Raw genomic sequence first — 13,777 nt, 5'->3', positions numbered from 1 at the left:
CTGGCTGCCGGGCGCGTCGCCAAACAAAAACAAAACTTAGAGTTCGCTCTTAAAGTTTATTTTGATTGCAGCGAAAAAAAAAAAAAAAAAAAAAAAAATTGCCGCCAGAAGTTCGTCAAATTTGAGCTTCCTCACAGACAAACAAGGCTTTTTACCCATCCTCCGCTTCTTCCTCCTCTTTCCTTCTCTGCTCTGTCCTTTGTGCAGATATAATCCTACTGAATAGCAATGACCGACGCGTATGTTGTTATTCACGTCGCCACGACCTGCGATGAGCACGGCGTCTACGTTACCAAGGACTCGGCCGAGGTCATCGAGATTGCCTGGATTCTTCTCAACGCAAAGACACTCGAGGAGGTATCAAATGCTTTTTCTATTGCTGTCATGATCCTGTTTGGTGGAATTACTCACATCCTCGTTCTCTAGATGCACCGCGATAGTGTGCTCGTCCGTCCCATCAACACGCCTATAACAGCATTGTGCAGTACGTATATACGTGGCAGTCGCAGCAGTTTTCTCCTCTCTAACCAGCCATCCTCTCTAGCGAGCTTGACCACGCTTACCTGGGAACACGTCCGAAACGCGGGCACGTTCCGGGACGCAATCAACAGATTCGACAGTTTTGCGCAGGAGTTTTTGATCTCAAAAGGCATCGAGTTCACCTTTGTTACCCTCAACGCATGGGACCTTCGCGTCCAGCTCCCGAGAGAGGCTCGCGACAAGGCTGTCATTCTCCCCGCATACCTCCAGCACTCGCGATGCTTCGATCTCCGCACAGAGTATACCCGCTGGCAGGCGCACCACCCCGAGTCTCTCCCCTTTTCTGCTTCCTCGCTCTCAAACATCTGCGCGGCCCTCGAGGTCGAATCCGTGCAGAGCTCGGCCCCTATAAAACACAACCTGCCCTTCCATCTCCAGGCTCTTGCGCCTGCTTCTCCTCGCAGAGCGATGGAGGAAGCTATTACCCTTGCGCGCGTTCTCCAGGGCCTCATCAAGAAGTCTCAACCTCCCGAGCAGCACCCTGATGTCCTCGTCAAGCCCCTCGATGCTCGCGCGGATGTCCGTGCTTTCCTCGCTGAGCGATCAAAGGTTCTCCACCTCTCCAACCTTCCCCACGACACCACCCAGAGTGAACTCGAAAGCTGGTTCACGCAGTACGGTGGACGTCCGATCGCCTTCTGGACCTTGCGGACGCCCGATCAGCATAAACCCACCGGCACCGGCTTTGCTGTCTTCTCTTCCCATGAAGAAGCGGCCGAAAGCTTGGCTATGAACGGTCGCGCTTTGAACGAAAAGGCGATCGAGGTCTCGCCTTCCAGCAGCCGCGTCTTGGATCGCGCGCAGGAGATCCTCACTCCATTTCCCGTATGTACCCAGGATATTGCTTACTGCTTTTGATTGTTTTGTGCTAACTATCCTCTCCAGCCGAGTAAAAATCGCCCGAGACCTGGTGATTGGACGTGCCCGTCTTGCGGCTTCTCCAACTTCCAGCGAAGAACCGCATGCTTCCGCTGCTCGTTCCCCGCTTCTTCCACCACGCCAGCTCAAGATCCCATGTACAACATGTACAACAACTACCAGACTCCTATGATGATGCCTCCTGCCAACGGCGGTGGCGGCAACGGTATGCCTGGCATGGGCTGGCAAGGTGGTCGCGGTGGTGGAGGCGGCGGTGGTGGAAATGGTGGAAACGGCAACGGCTCGTTCGGTATGGTGCCCTTCCGTGCTGGCGATTGGAAGTGCGGCACCGAAGGCTGCGGATACCATAACTTTGCAAAGAATGTCTCATGTCTACGATGCGGAGCCTCGCGTGCCGGAGCTGCTGTCGTTGCCGATCCCACGCTTATGAATGGAGGAATAAGTATGGTCGATCCGTCTGCGATCAACGGCGCCATGATGAGCTGAATCGAAACATGACGAAACATGAATCGAGATCGCGAGACATATCCCGAACATTAATACGCTGGTGTTTAACTTTTTTACGTCTTTTTTCTGCTTTTATTTTTGCTGTCAAGGAGTTCAGTTAAAAGAAAAAGCTCGGTCATTAATACTCTGCTGGAGTGCCGGTGCGTGCTATAAAAGCACAAACCTCTCTTTGATATTTATATATATTTTCAAAAAATGGGATGGACCTCGGGTGTGTGTGTATGTGTTTTCACTTTGGAAAAAATGCTGGATCTTTTTTTACTATTTCCTTACTAGTTTTTGTTATATTATAGCGTGGGGTTTTTTTTTCTCTTTTATGTTGTTTATTTTTTTGCATCGCGCCTCGGATCTCATTACGTCGTATGTGCCCTCGACAAACAAAACAAGAGCAAAAAAAAATGAAGAAAGAAACGAGCGAGATTCGATTCTTGTACATTTCATGAGGGCGATGATGAGGTCTGGGAAAGTGCCTGGCGAGTTGGAAAAAATTTCGGTGAACCTATCTGATTTTTATTGTATTGCCCCCCGTATTTTGTTTTTACCTTGCGTTTGATTGGCATTATATGTACTTTTTTTTGGTTATTTCGAAAGGTTCGTTAGTTAAGTTGGCTTGGGACTCTATGAACAGAAAAAAGATTGTTTTGTGGTGTGTGTGTATTATATATAGCTAACTGATAATGCTTTGCCTTTTTCATCTATATTTAAGAAACTTGGTCGTAATAATTATATTCTATAGGAGAAATGTATTGTAAATACAAAGGTCTAATAGTACATTCATCGTACCTCATAGCAATATCAACATCTAGTCTTACAGCAACCTCGCAACTAAACTTGTTCATCCTTCACTAGCACTAATCATCTATTCATTCTATCCAGCAAACTTCCCTGGTTAAACATCGGTCGTCCGACAGCAACCTCAGCCTCAGACCTGACAGTAATCAACGGTTTCTGCATAGCCGGCGGAGGCACTTTCCTCCGCGTCGTGGTCATCGACCGGCGCATACCTGAAGTATCGTTCGTAGCAGCGAATTCTGCACGTGCACGCACTGCCGCTGCTGCTGCTGCTGCGGTCGTAGAGGATCCAGCGCGGGTGGATTGCGAGCGACCGATGCCGCGGGGCGATGACGATGATGTCATGGGATGATCGAAAAGTCCGTCAGGCTCTTGGGGCGCACGGTAGATATGCGTTGGAGAACTGGGATGTTTGTCGGGGTAGTATGCATGAGGCTGATAAAAGGTATTCTGAGGCACACTTGCTTGCTGGTAATGCGTCTCTTGGGGGTGGTAATACTGCGGCTGCTGTGCCTGTTGTGCCTGTTGTTGTTGTTGTTGCTGCAGAACATGGGATTGAGGGTGGCGGATACTGTTGCTTTGGTGACGGTACCGCGATGCGGTTCGTGTGACACCCTGGTCCTCTTCGGATCTTCTGTAGACGTGATCGCCATTCTCAAACATGGTGGACCCTTGGGCAGAGTACGGTACAGCAGGATTTCCATGGGCAGACAAGCCAAATATATCGTCTTGCTGTTGCTGCTGCGGAAAATAACTTGCTTCATGCTGGGGCTGAAAGACAGGAGAGATCGGTTGAGGAGCCAAAGGCATGTTCCAGCTCGTTGTCTGAGCTTCTATTTGGCTTTGATGGACAGGTTGCGTGGGAGAATCAAACAGGTTCTCGGTCGGTAAGAAGAGCTGAGGCGTGGGTGTGGTACGCACCGGCTCTGGATTTGTGATTGTCTCGGCAGGTTCTGAGCTTCTCGCGCCGGGAAGAGCGAGAAGATCCGGATCTAAGAATGGATTCTTGGATCCAACGTTCAAATCCAACTGCTGGAGCTTCTTGTATAAAGGCACATTCTCGTCTTCGTCGTCCTCAATCTTCTTCGATGAATGGATTTCGGCTGATAAGCGTGTCGCGTGTTGCGGTGTCGGGTCGACGATCTCGTGGGAGTCGGAATAATGATTCGTGCTTCGCGCGCTAGCTTCGTTAATTCGCGCTCGGTCAAAGTCTGATGAGCCTCTGCTGTAGGAGTCGGGAGCACTGTAGCCTGCATCTCTTCTCGTCGAGCCTGTTCTTCGGACGTTGTGACCTGACGGACGATCAAGATAGCGAGAGCCGGGTTCGTCGTACGACGTGCGTTTGACGGAATCTTCGGGGTTGGGTATGTTTGAGGTGCTTGCGAGGTTCTCGCCGTGCATGAGTTTATCGAGTAGTGAGTCCTTCGTGACTGCCACGTCGGGCTTTGGCTGATATACAACTGGCACGTCCTTTAATTTCACGGTTCTTGAGCTCTGTAATGTACTCTTGTGACGTTTGACTGGATTGCTCAGGTTCACGGATGACTGAATCATTGTTAGCATGGTCGAGGAGAAAGTGAGGAGATGTGATGCTGCTTACCTGTTCGATTGCGAGAAGAGGTGGTGGAACTTGCACCGCTGTATGCTCTGCGGGTTTCATCTTGAGATCCTCGTGAGAGATAAGCGGGCCATTCGACGGGCCAGCCCGGGAGTTCGCTGTCTGTGTTTGCGAAAAGATCTCGAGCCGCTCTTGTGACTCTTTGCTAACTTCGAGGAACCGCGCAGACTGGATAGATCGCTGCCACATTTCTATATTCGGACGGTCGTTGCAGGCAACAAAGTGGAGAAACGCATGCTGGTTCTCAAACATGGCATGCTTCTTGGTAGACTTTAGCGCAAAACAGAACTGAGATGGTGATCCTATTTGCGCGAGGTGATAAGGCGCGAGGGTGTAGAAATTGACATAAGACAGATTGCAGAGCAGGACTTTGTCCTTTGGTTTTGAGCTTGGCTTCTTGGAGATGTAAATAAACGAGTCTTCGACAAACGCCCAGCGTTTGGACCACTTGGATGGTTTCAGCTTTACACGGATCCAGCCGGATACCGGCGGGACAAACTCTGAGAATCTAGAGTCGTTTTGGGTCGACGACGAGATGGCAGGCACCAAGCGCAGACTGTTGACTTTCTTTGGGTCCCAGTCCTTGATGACGGAGTCGATGAGCTCGCAGCCGAATAAGTCGCGAGATATGTCGTGGTTCTGACAGAGTTCGTGGATACGCAGGGCGGACACGGGCTGGCTGATACGCATGCCGCGCTGGCGCTGGGCGGCAGAGACCGCGAGCCCGATCAACGCGGTCGCGGTGGTTGTCGGGGCACACGCGAGCGATATCGGGTGATCTGCGTCGAAGATCTCGATGGTGACGGTGAGCTGTGGACCCGTCGAGCGCGAGTGGGCGGGAGTCGAGAGCTCAGGGCCGGCGGATCTGGTTTGTTGATGGTTGCCGGTCGCGGTAGAGCCGCTTGCGAGTAGACCGCCGCTCTTGATCGCGGGCAGGGTTGGCACTGCCGGCACCGACGGCCGCGGAGGACCCGCGGCGGCAGAAGCGTCGGGCTTCGTCCTGCGCAGGGAGCGGTAGCGCTTAGGGACGTTCATGAGACGGGGAGCGGGTGGAGGCGGAGGAGGAGAGGAAGAAGGCAGCGGCGGTTGCGATTTCAGAGGCAGCGACGGCGAGCGACGTACGCGGCGGAAATTAAGTTAAATTGGTCAACAGACTGCGCCACAGATGCACCGCCGTCTGCGGCTGGCTCTCATCGCACCAGCCACGGATGCTCGATGACTTGACTCGAGAGCAGTAGGAAGTAGTAAAGAGAAGAGAAGGAGAGAAGGAGAGAAGGAGAGGAAGAAAGAGAAGATCTACTGGTAAACAATGGTATCATACTAGATTACAACGTCACACATCCTAAACCTCAGTAAGCACACTCATCACCGACTCCGCTCTACTCATATCCACCTCTTCACCTTCGTCGCTATCCAACGCATCCTCCTTCTCGACCTGCACGCTGACTTCCACGTCATCTTCCTCCTTCGCCGTCTCCTCCGCTGCTTCCTTCTCCTCCGCTGCCTTGATCTCATTCATGTGCTCATTCAAGACCGGGAGACAGTAGCTAAGAGTCTGTCTCAGTGAAGAATTTCCCATCGTGCCCTCATCATCATATAGAGTCGTCAGTCTCTCCAAAAGCATGCCCTCCGGGTCAGTCAAGATCCCTGCTAACAGCAACTTGCTAAGAGACTGCACAGCCGCTACCTGCACATCGCCCGCTGTGCCCAAATCAAGCGCTCTGGTGTGCATCTTCACAATCATCTCGGTATCAATGCCACTGTTGACACTCAAGATCGAGCCACCATGGGACACCAAAATGTCGCAGATAATGTGAATCGCTTCAACCTGCAATGCCTCGTGTCCCTTGTTAAAACAGTGCATAAACAAAACAGTGTTCTCTAGCGAGAGATCCTTGTCAAGTAGGCAGCACAGTCCGAGACAGTGAAGACCTCTTTCTCGAATAGGCGCTTCGTGGCTGCGAACTGCCGGAACAATCAACTGGTCCAGTAAGCTCGTCAGTGCCATGTTACTCTTCAGCCGGCAGCCGACATTTTCGAGCATACACTGCGCAAGCTTGAGACACTTCATATTGATCATGAGTTCATGAATCGCTTTATCTTTCGCATCAGAGCCATTCGATGCAATGCTGCTGCGCGTCTTGCTCGACCTCCGGCTGCTTCCAGTCACGCTCTCAACATCCGACAAAGCCGAGTGGAACGAATCATCAAATTCATCATCTGCAACAGAGTCATGCACATCCGAAATTATCTCCCCGATAACTTCGCAAAACTCTCGCTCAGTCAAAGACACCTTTCTCAGCACAACCACACTCAACTCGGTCGCAGAGTCAGAAAGCTTCTCCTTTGCAAGCAGCATCCGAATGACATCAAAAACCTTTCGTCGTCCAATCTCGTCAGAAAAGTCCATAAGAGACGCAATCGCTAGTAACTGCTCCAAAGTGAAATCTTCCTCGACTGAGCTTTCTTCCTCGCTTTCCTCTCTATCCAGAAATTTGCTGTAAGCCTGCAGATAAAAACCAAGTTTGGTGACTTCTGGCATTCTCTCTTCGAAAAGATCATCAAGTTTTTCTTCCCGACAGTAAGCCGCAAACGTCCTAGCTAAAAACACAGTCTCGGCCGTAAGATTCTCCCATAGCATTGGCGGGAACTCCAAACTGTTGACAACATCCTTCCGCTGAGAGAATAGGGCCTTCATAGCATCCTCTGCAACACTGCTATTCAAAACATCGAGTCTCTCCAACAGCTCAAGAACGTCATTACCCGTGTTTTCAAGCCATCCGTGAGCAAACACTCTAACAGACGCATTCTTAACGCTCGCATCACGATCATTTAATCCCCACGACAGAATCTTCTCTCGCATTCCGATACTGAGAAGACGAAAGTCTCCAATCTCGGGCAAAATGCGAGTGTATACACTTCTTCGGGTAGCCGCGTCCATATCGCGAGCGCGCTCGAGAGAGTATGGAATGGTGACGTTGTTCTTTTCAATGTTGAGTAGTGCAGCTCGGCGGATGTCACTAAGTCAAAATGTTAGCCGCGGAGAAATGAATAATAAAATCAAAACAAAAGGTATATTACGCTTTGGAATCATTTTGCAGGGCATTCAACAAGAGCTCAGTGATGGGCTCCGGCTCATCTTCATCGTCTGTTCCTTGTAGTCTAGCAAGACCAAGCACAGCTTGTAATCTGATTGTGCTCTCTTTGTCGTGAATACGTCTGACGAAAGCAGCCCGCAATTCTTGGAATAGATCATCGTCGATTTCACCGAGGTGAACGACAATCGAAGCCAGTAGTTGGCAGACGCGGAAGCGTACTGCTTTGTTCTTTGCATCCACACCTTGGAGTAGATGAGCAAAAAGCATTTCAATGAAGGAGTGAGCCATGAAATGCTCTGAGCTCTCGTCCTCCTCGTCGATGTCCATGTCGATGTCCATATCGACGTCCTCGTTATCCTGTGCCTTTGGCGCTCCTAATCACAGTCAGTTAGTACAGACACCAAGTCGCATTTATAAAAAAAGAGTAACTACGCACCCTGCGTCGCAATGTATTCCACATAATGCGTGACAAACTTGGCCACCTTCTCGCCAGCAGGCTCGCTCTTCTTCACCGGCAAGATCTGGTTGAGCATAGCACAAAACTTCTTATCGAAGCTCGTCTTCATGTCCTTCTCGTACGCCTGCTTGTGTATGCTCCACAACCTGATCCCGTGCTTCTTATGCGACGTGGTCGACTTTTGCACGTCCTGGAAGATATGGGCGATTGTGTTTGCGTAGTTGGCAAACTCGGGGTCGATCGCAGACTGAGTCGCGACATTCGCATCCCGCTGCTTGAGCGGCGATAGCTCCATAGCCTCAGCCTGAGCTCTGCGTGATGTTCTCGGCATGGTTGAAGTAGTAGTAGTTCTCTGCTGATCTAACAAAGATTGGAGAGCAACAACAAGATGGGATGCTCATCGCCCGCTGCGGCGCGGGTTTGTTTTGATTTTGGCGAGTCCGAACCTTAAACGCGGTTGCCGGGTCAACGCTCTGCGCCCAATCAGCTCGCGGCTAATCCTTTGGGCTTCTCGAAACCTTATTCATCTTCAATTCGAGGACCGGCTTCAATCTGCTCCTCGACGATTAGCAGCTTCTTTGATATTGGAAGAGAAGAGGCAGATTAAGAAGAAAAGACCATCTGCAGTTTTAACTAGTTAATAGTACGTTAGCAGAGTATATACTATTCGCAATTCACCAAATACTCACACCTCTTCAGTTCCGAATCATGCTCAGACTACCATCCGCCGCCGCCAGACCAGTTGCTTCTCGCATCGCTCTTCTATCCCAGCGTCGCGCTGCCTCCAAGGTCGCCGTATCGACTCCTGAGGATGCTGCTCTGACCGAAGACGAGAAGATCCTGTCCATGCAGGCTCCTAACCGCAAAGAGACCTGGGCGCCCAGCCAGAGACCCCGGTCAGAAGCCATGCAGGGTCCCCGATTTGCTCAGCATAACCTCGCTACTCAGGTGTGTTTTTGCTTGTGTTAGTGCTTGGAGTGGTTTCTGGATTGATTGTTGACTTAAGGGTTTAGCCTCAACCATATGCTGCTATCGACTTAATTGCACAGGAGCCGGTCCGATTCATTGAGGAGAACATCGCAGTCTGCGACGGTGGTATGCACTTCATATCCTTCTATCCAACTCTTTATTTCAAAGCACTTTACTAATTCAGTTCTGAATAGGACGCGGAGTTCAGGGTCATCCCGTAAGATTCTCATTGTTTCGATAGTGCGTCAACAATATGACTTCATTCAACTAACCACCTATCCGCTCTTACAGAAAGTTTTCATTAATCTGGATCAGGACGGCCCCAACACATGCACGTACTGTAAGTCGTTTCTCTTCTTATCTACCGTCAATCCCACACACCTGTCTAATTCATCTCTAGGCGGCCTTCGATACCAGATGAAGCATCACCATTAAGCGGAGCACTATTCCTAAATCGAGGTGGAGTCAAAGAGGAAGTGATATAGAGGAGACGTACGGCGGCATGTAATTATTTCTTTCAGGGCGCAAGTTATTGGGTATCTTTTCTCATACACATATTTATCAACCAATTCAAAAGAGTTTATTCATCCATTCAGAGTAGTGACTTAAGCTTACACGCCGCCCTAAAACCCCCACTAGTCTCTCACAGTTTAGCACTCGGCTCTTTAAACATCGAAAGATCATTCACAGGCGCAGACGCGGGCGAGACTTCAAGCTGAGACCTGAACAAAGAGACATCAGTAATAACCTTCTCATCCTCGTCCGCAGTCATAGGCGCAGATAGTCTAATCTGCTCCGTAATCTGTTCCTCGATCCCATTCTTCGTCCAGGCGTCGAGCAAACCCAGTTTCTCAAACGAGGCCTTGAGTGCCGAAACCGGATCCGCGTCGCTAGCAGCCTGCTCGATTACCTTCTCAGAGAGCGTTTTGTCCGCAGGAAGCTCAAACTTGCTCCACATGTCCGTCACCTTGGATTTCAAGAGGGTAGACAGATCGGCTACCGGCGGCACGCAGACTGATTGAAGCTGAACGATGGCTGCCGCGCGTTCTTTGGATGATTTGTGCACGTACTTGTAGAACAAGTCAATGACCTCTTCTTTCTTGATCTCGCCAAGAAGCTCGATATCAATGTCATCTATAAAAATCTGATTAGTCTCCATCCAGCATACCATAATCTAATAATAACTCACCTCTGAAAAAGTCATAGTATCCGCTCGAGATATGGTTCCAGTAATGATTGCTCTCCTCATTCAAGTTCTTGAACTTCTCCTTCCGCTTCGCGATGATACTCTTCACCTGCTTCTCATACTCGTCCGCAGGCATCTGCTTAAGTATATCGCCCACCTTATCGAAGAAAGCATCGATCCGGCTCTCCAAGTACTCCGTAGACTTTTCCGATTGAATCAAAACCCGCAAACCGGCAAGCGTCTTGGTGAGCCGGATTCCAGAAAAGACAACGTACCCGAGCTGCTCCTTAGTTCGGAGCTGGTTAAACGCCGGCTCGTTTATGATTTGCGCGAGCACACTCAGCGTCGTGCGGATTCGGCGCTCTTTCAGTGGGCATACTTGGCAGAAGTATTCAATGCACGAGTTGATGTTTTTGTCATCCGCCAATGGACGCTTATACGCAAATTTCGATCCTATATCTTTGTCAGTACTGATACAGTATAACTCTAGCAGTCTGTCTCACCTTTGGGAAGAACAAGCGAGCGCTGTCGGATATCCAGAGAAATAGGAAGAGGGTTGTGCGTCAACGTCTCGTCAACAAGCTTCGCGATATTGAGCGCATCCTACAACGTTCACGTCAATAAATATTTCCCTCAAGAGAAAAAATTAGACTCAATACCTCTTTCTGAATATTTCCATGGACAAGAATCTCTGCGTTAAACTGCCGCAAGACCTGAGGAATAAAAACCTGCACGTCCTCTGCAGTAACAGACTCCAGCTCAGCGAGCTTCTCTTCCGTCAAAAACGCAGTCTGCGAAAAAAGGTAGGAAGTGTAGAATCCAATCTGCTGGTACGGCGTCTGGAGCATTGTGTTTTTGTACTCTTGTTGGAGTTGTTCTCTAAACACTTTGAACCGCTCAGGATCGACTTTGAAATCTTTCAGTTCCTCAATCACTTTCTCAAGCAGAATCGGAAGCTTGTGGTTGAATCCCTGGGCAGAGATCGATATGCCATCCCAAGCCAATTCGACGCTGTAGCTGAGTCCCGCGATAGCAGCGTCATACGCATATGCATTCAAAGAGTCGCTTACCAACTCCATAAAGAGTCTACCCTTGACTAGATTGGCAGGAGTCGCGCAAGTGATTGGGCTAACGCAAGTTAGTATTTCGACGCATGTAACGTAAATAAAAGACAGTAACTTACTTTCTAAGGCTGATGTACACGTTCGCTTTCGGAACCCAGAACGAATCATCTTTCTTGTACCACAGCTTCAAATCCTTTCCATCGCGGAGCAACACAGGATTCTTAGCAGGCTTCTCAATCTCCTTTTTGTCAACCGAAAAGTCGGTCGCAATGAACTCGTTCTTTCCCGGGAGATGAAGCTCCGGTGACTCTGGTGCGTTTTTAATCTTGTTCAACAACTCAGAGCTGAGCGGTTCCACCTTATACTCAGTTCCGTACCATTTCTCCTTCTGGTCCCAGTCGCCGGGAAACTCTTGGCTCGTAAGCACAAATCGGAAGGCATCAGGAGTGAAGTATTCGACAGACTTCGCAATCTGATCAGCGTCGAACTCTCTATACAGAGCCGGTCCGCTCATCAACCATTCTCTAGGAAGAGGTCGCTGCATGACTGCCGCAAGTCTGGAGGTCGTAGTCGATGCAGATGCCTTTTGTCTGAATCTGAAATTAGAGGCAGCGACATCACGCAACTCTTCGTAAATCCATTCCTGAGGAGGAGTAGATCGCAGCAATTTCAAATACTGAAAAATGGCAACAATAATCGATTCATACTCCTTCAGGCCTTCCTTTGTCATGTCGACCGAGATAGAAAATACCTCGGATCCATCACAGATATGGTATGACCCGGCAGAAAGTGAATTCGCCCAGGATTTCTTCTTCAAGTAGTGAAGAATAGATCCCTGACCTTCATGTCCGATGAGATGAGAAAAGTACTGCGCGGGATGGCTCTTGTAGAAAGGACGCTGGTCCGGGAACAAGAACGTCAGCTCCATAGAACGATCATCCATAACTGGCTTTGCAAAAATGGCTTTTTGCATCTCATTCTCCGTAAACGCTTGGCCGGGAAACTTGGGATACGAAGAATTGTTGTTCTTGACTGGAGAAAACTTTTCAATCGTCCACTGCTCGAGAACGTCCAGCGGTTCCCGACCCAGGACTACCAACTTCATCACATTTGCCGAGTAATACTTTGCATGGAACTTGAGTAACTCATCTCGGACATCTATTCCCTTTGCGGTCGGCCAGACCTCTAGAGTGTCGAGGTTTCCGGTGCTGAAGTTCGAGAACGGATGGTCGGGATTGGCAAGAGCTTTGTCTAGTTGATGCAGACGCCACATATCAGACTGGAGATTCTTTTTGTTCTCTGTAGGTTTAGTTAGTACGAGCATAGTTGGCAATTTCTGAGAAGAGAATACTGACCCGAGTCGACAGCGCGGATCTCACGGTCCTTGCAGTCAGCCAAAAACAAAGGCGCGATGAAGAACTGGGCAAACCGATCAAGAGCACCTTCCAAGTGCTCATGGCCGACTTCAAAGTAGTAGTTCGTATCGCAAGTGTCGGTGTATGCGTTCGAGTGGCCGGAATGAGAGGACAGGTACTCGCTGTATTCGTTCTCCTTCGGGTACTTCTCGTTACCCATGAAGAGCAGATGCTCGCAAAAGTGAGCCAGTCCTTGGAGGTCAGCAGGATCAGAGAAGCTGCCGACTTTGACATCGAGAGCAGCTGAAGCCTTGTCGGTCTCGGGGTCTTGGATCAGCAGTGCCTCGAGCTCGTTAGATAGCTTGATCACTTTGTATTTGCGATTGTCGAGCTCGGGCTTCTCCAGCGCTGACGCGAGGACGGTGAAGGGTGGTGACGAGCCACTTCCGGACGATCCGCCGAATGGGAGTTGGTTCGTGAGCATGTCGGGGACAATTGAAGAACCGTGAGTAGATGTGCTGTAAGAAGAATATCGAGAAAAGCTGAATTTGGATCCAAAAGCAGGTGCAGCCGAGTTGTATAAGAGAAATGATGATGCAACTGTTGCTGTAGTAGCCAGATAGTAGCACTGCTTTGTCCTGATGAATGACCGCAGGGAGTGAATCATCAACAGCACTCTATCGTGTCTATTGTTCTATTGAATGTATTAGAAGCAGACCAGGCTGAGTCTAAGAATTGGCACGAGGAGCGGAGACGATATAAAAGCAGTTGGCGGGCAGAGTGGACAGCAGACAAAGTTAAGTTTGCTACTTCACCAAAGCAGTGACCGCACTCGGCCGGCCGACGATCTCTCGCCTATTTTGCATGTGATTTCAGCTCTGTTGCCAGCAATTGTCGAATATGTATTCAGTATTATTGGTATTTTTAATTCTTGTTGTTTAGAGGTTCTTTTCTGTTGGCGCGGCATGGGCAAGGTAAGTCTAAAGCGCCACCAGAACTAGTAGTAATTTACGGTGTTAAATAGTACTTTATTCCCATGAAATAGCATCCGTACTTTCGGAAATTATCGGATAAATAGCAACAAAAATCATAAATAAGACTCCAGAAATGAAAAAAGAACGCCAGCCTGCTCGCGAGATGCGGATGAATGCGAGCAGCACAATGCGGTAGATGATCTCAGTCATCTTCCAAACTGCAAATATGTACAATGGAAATATAAATCACAATAAGAACAACCCAGAGCTCTCACTTGTTTGTATAACATGTCTCACAATACACCGCGTCGTCAGGATATCTGTATATTCGATCGTGT

The 13,777-nt window shown here is 49.3% G+C and overlaps 5 protein-coding genes across 5 annotated transcripts; 2 read left to right on the top strand and 3 right to left on the bottom strand.

Moving 5' to 3' along the window:
* Nucleotides 1-104: 104 nt before the first annotated feature.
* On the top strand, nt 105-2,074 carry BZA70DRAFT_135686 (uncharacterized protein). The gene is made up of 4 exons (XM_064909597.1): nt 105-357; nt 427-484; nt 545-1,365; nt 1,426-2,074. The coding sequence occupies exons 1-4, from the start codon at nt 229-231 to the stop codon at nt 1,903-1,905; spliced, it is 1,488 nt and encodes a 495-aa protein (XP_064769473.1). The 5' UTR covers nt 105-228; the 3' UTR covers nt 1,906-2,074.
* A 591-nt stretch (nt 2,075-2,665) lies between these two features.
* On the bottom strand, nt 2,666-5,479 carry BZA70DRAFT_294716 (uncharacterized protein). The gene is made up of 2 exons (XM_064914462.1): nt 4,319-5,479; nt 2,666-4,263 (listed from the first exon to the last, which is right to left on the bottom strand). The coding sequence occupies exons 1-2, from the start codon at nt 5,369-5,371 to the stop codon at nt 2,782-2,784; spliced, it is 2,535 nt and encodes an 844-aa protein (XP_064769472.1). The 5' UTR covers nt 5,372-5,479; the 3' UTR covers nt 2,666-2,781.
* Nucleotides 5,480-5,570: 91 nt separating this feature from the next.
* On the bottom strand, nt 5,571-8,267 carry BZA70DRAFT_256335 (nuclear condensing complex subunit). Its single transcript, XM_064910803.1, has 3 exons — nt 7,871-8,267; nt 7,418-7,808; nt 5,571-7,356 (listed from the first exon to the last, which is right to left on the bottom strand). The coding sequence occupies exons 1-3, from the start codon at nt 8,220-8,222 to the stop codon at nt 5,679-5,681; spliced, it is 2,421 nt and encodes an 806-aa protein (XP_064769471.1). The 5' UTR covers nt 8,223-8,267; the 3' UTR covers nt 5,571-5,678.
* Nucleotides 8,268-8,435: 168 nt separating this feature from the next.
* BZA70DRAFT_276591 (ubiquinone oxidoreductase 20 kd subunit) lies at nt 8,436-9,445 on the top strand. The gene is made up of 5 exons (XM_064912326.1): nt 8,436-8,839; nt 8,905-8,986; nt 9,055-9,077; nt 9,152-9,200; nt 9,261-9,445. The coding sequence occupies exons 1-5, from the start codon at nt 8,600-8,602 to the stop codon at nt 9,293-9,295; spliced, it is 429 nt and encodes a 142-aa protein (XP_064769470.1). The 5' UTR covers nt 8,436-8,599; the 3' UTR covers nt 9,296-9,445.
* Nucleotides 9,446-13,289, bottom strand: BZA70DRAFT_276589 (a-pheromone processing metallopeptidase Ste23). The gene is made up of 6 exons (XM_064912325.1): nt 12,466-13,289; nt 11,230-12,409; nt 10,706-11,174; nt 10,550-10,649; nt 10,050-10,499; nt 9,446-9,994 (listed from the first exon to the last, which is right to left on the bottom strand). The coding sequence occupies exons 1-6, from the start codon at nt 13,130-13,132 to the stop codon at nt 9,504-9,506; spliced, it is 3,357 nt and encodes a 1,118-aa protein (XP_064769469.1). The 5' UTR covers nt 13,133-13,289; the 3' UTR covers nt 9,446-9,503.
* Nucleotides 13,290-13,777: the final 488 nt, after the last annotated feature.

Source organism: Myxozyma melibiosi (assembly GCF_037950935.1).
Source record: "Myxozyma melibiosi strain Phaff 52-87 chromosome Unknown BZA70scaffold_3, whole genome shotgun sequence".
NCBI lineage: Eukaryota > Fungi > Ascomycota > Lipomycetes > Lipomycetales > Lipomycetaceae > Myxozyma > Myxozyma melibiosi.
The sequence above is the reverse complement of the archived record's forward strand: the minus strand, read 5'-3'. Positions and strand labels throughout refer to the sequence as shown.

Coding starts and splice junctions, on each gene's coding strand:
- BZA70DRAFT_135686 (XM_064909597.1), top strand. CDS start 229: ATGACCGACGCGTATGTTGTTATTCACGTCGCCACGACCTGCGATGAG. Junction 358..426: donor ACGCAAAGACACTCGAGGAG/GTATCAAATGCT, acceptor CTCGTTCTCTAG/ATGCACCGCGATAGTGTGCT. Junction 485..544: donor GCCTATAACAGCATTGTGCA/GTACGTATATAC, acceptor CATCCTCTCTAG/CGAGCTTGACCACGCTTACC.
- BZA70DRAFT_294716 (XM_064914462.1), bottom strand. CDS start 5,371: ATGAACGTCCCTAAGCGCTACCGCTCCCTGCGCAGGACGAAGCCCGAC. Junction 4,264..4,318: donor CTCTTCTCGCAATCGAACAG/GTAAGCAGCATC, acceptor ACAATGATTCAG/TCATCCGTGAACCTGAGCAA.
- BZA70DRAFT_276591 (XM_064912326.1), top strand. CDS start 8,600: ATGCTCAGACTACCATCCGCCGCCGCCAGACCAGTTGCTTCTCGCATC. Junction 8,987..9,054: donor CATCGCAGTCTGCGACGGTG/GTATGCACTTCA, acceptor AGTTCTGAATAG/GACGCGGAGTTCAGGGTCAT. Junction 9,201..9,260: donor CCCCAACACATGCACGTACT/GTAAGTCGTTTC, acceptor ATTCATCTCTAG/GCGGCCTTCGATACCAGATG.
- BZA70DRAFT_276589 (XM_064912325.1), bottom strand. CDS start 13,132: ATGATTCACTCCCTGCGGTCATTCATCAGGACAAAGCAGTGCTACTAT. Junction 11,175..11,229: donor GTGTACATCAGCCTTAGAAA/GTAAGTTACTGT, acceptor AACTTGCGTTAG/CCCAATCACTTGCGCGACTC. Junction 9,995..10,049: donor ATACTATGACTTTTTCAGAG/GTGAGTTATTAT, acceptor AGATTTTTATAG/ATGACATTGATATCGAGCTT.
- BZA70DRAFT_256335 (XM_064910803.1), bottom strand. CDS start 8,222: ATGCCGAGAACATCACGCAGAGCTCAGGCTGAGGCTATGGAGCTATCG. Junction 7,809..7,870: donor GGAATACATTGCGACGCAGG/GTGCGTAGTTAC, acceptor GACTGTGATTAG/GAGCGCCAAAGGCACAGGAT. Junction 7,357..7,417: donor CTGCAAAATGATTCCAAAGC/GTAATATACCTT, acceptor ATTTTGACTTAG/TGACATCCGCCGAGCTGCAC.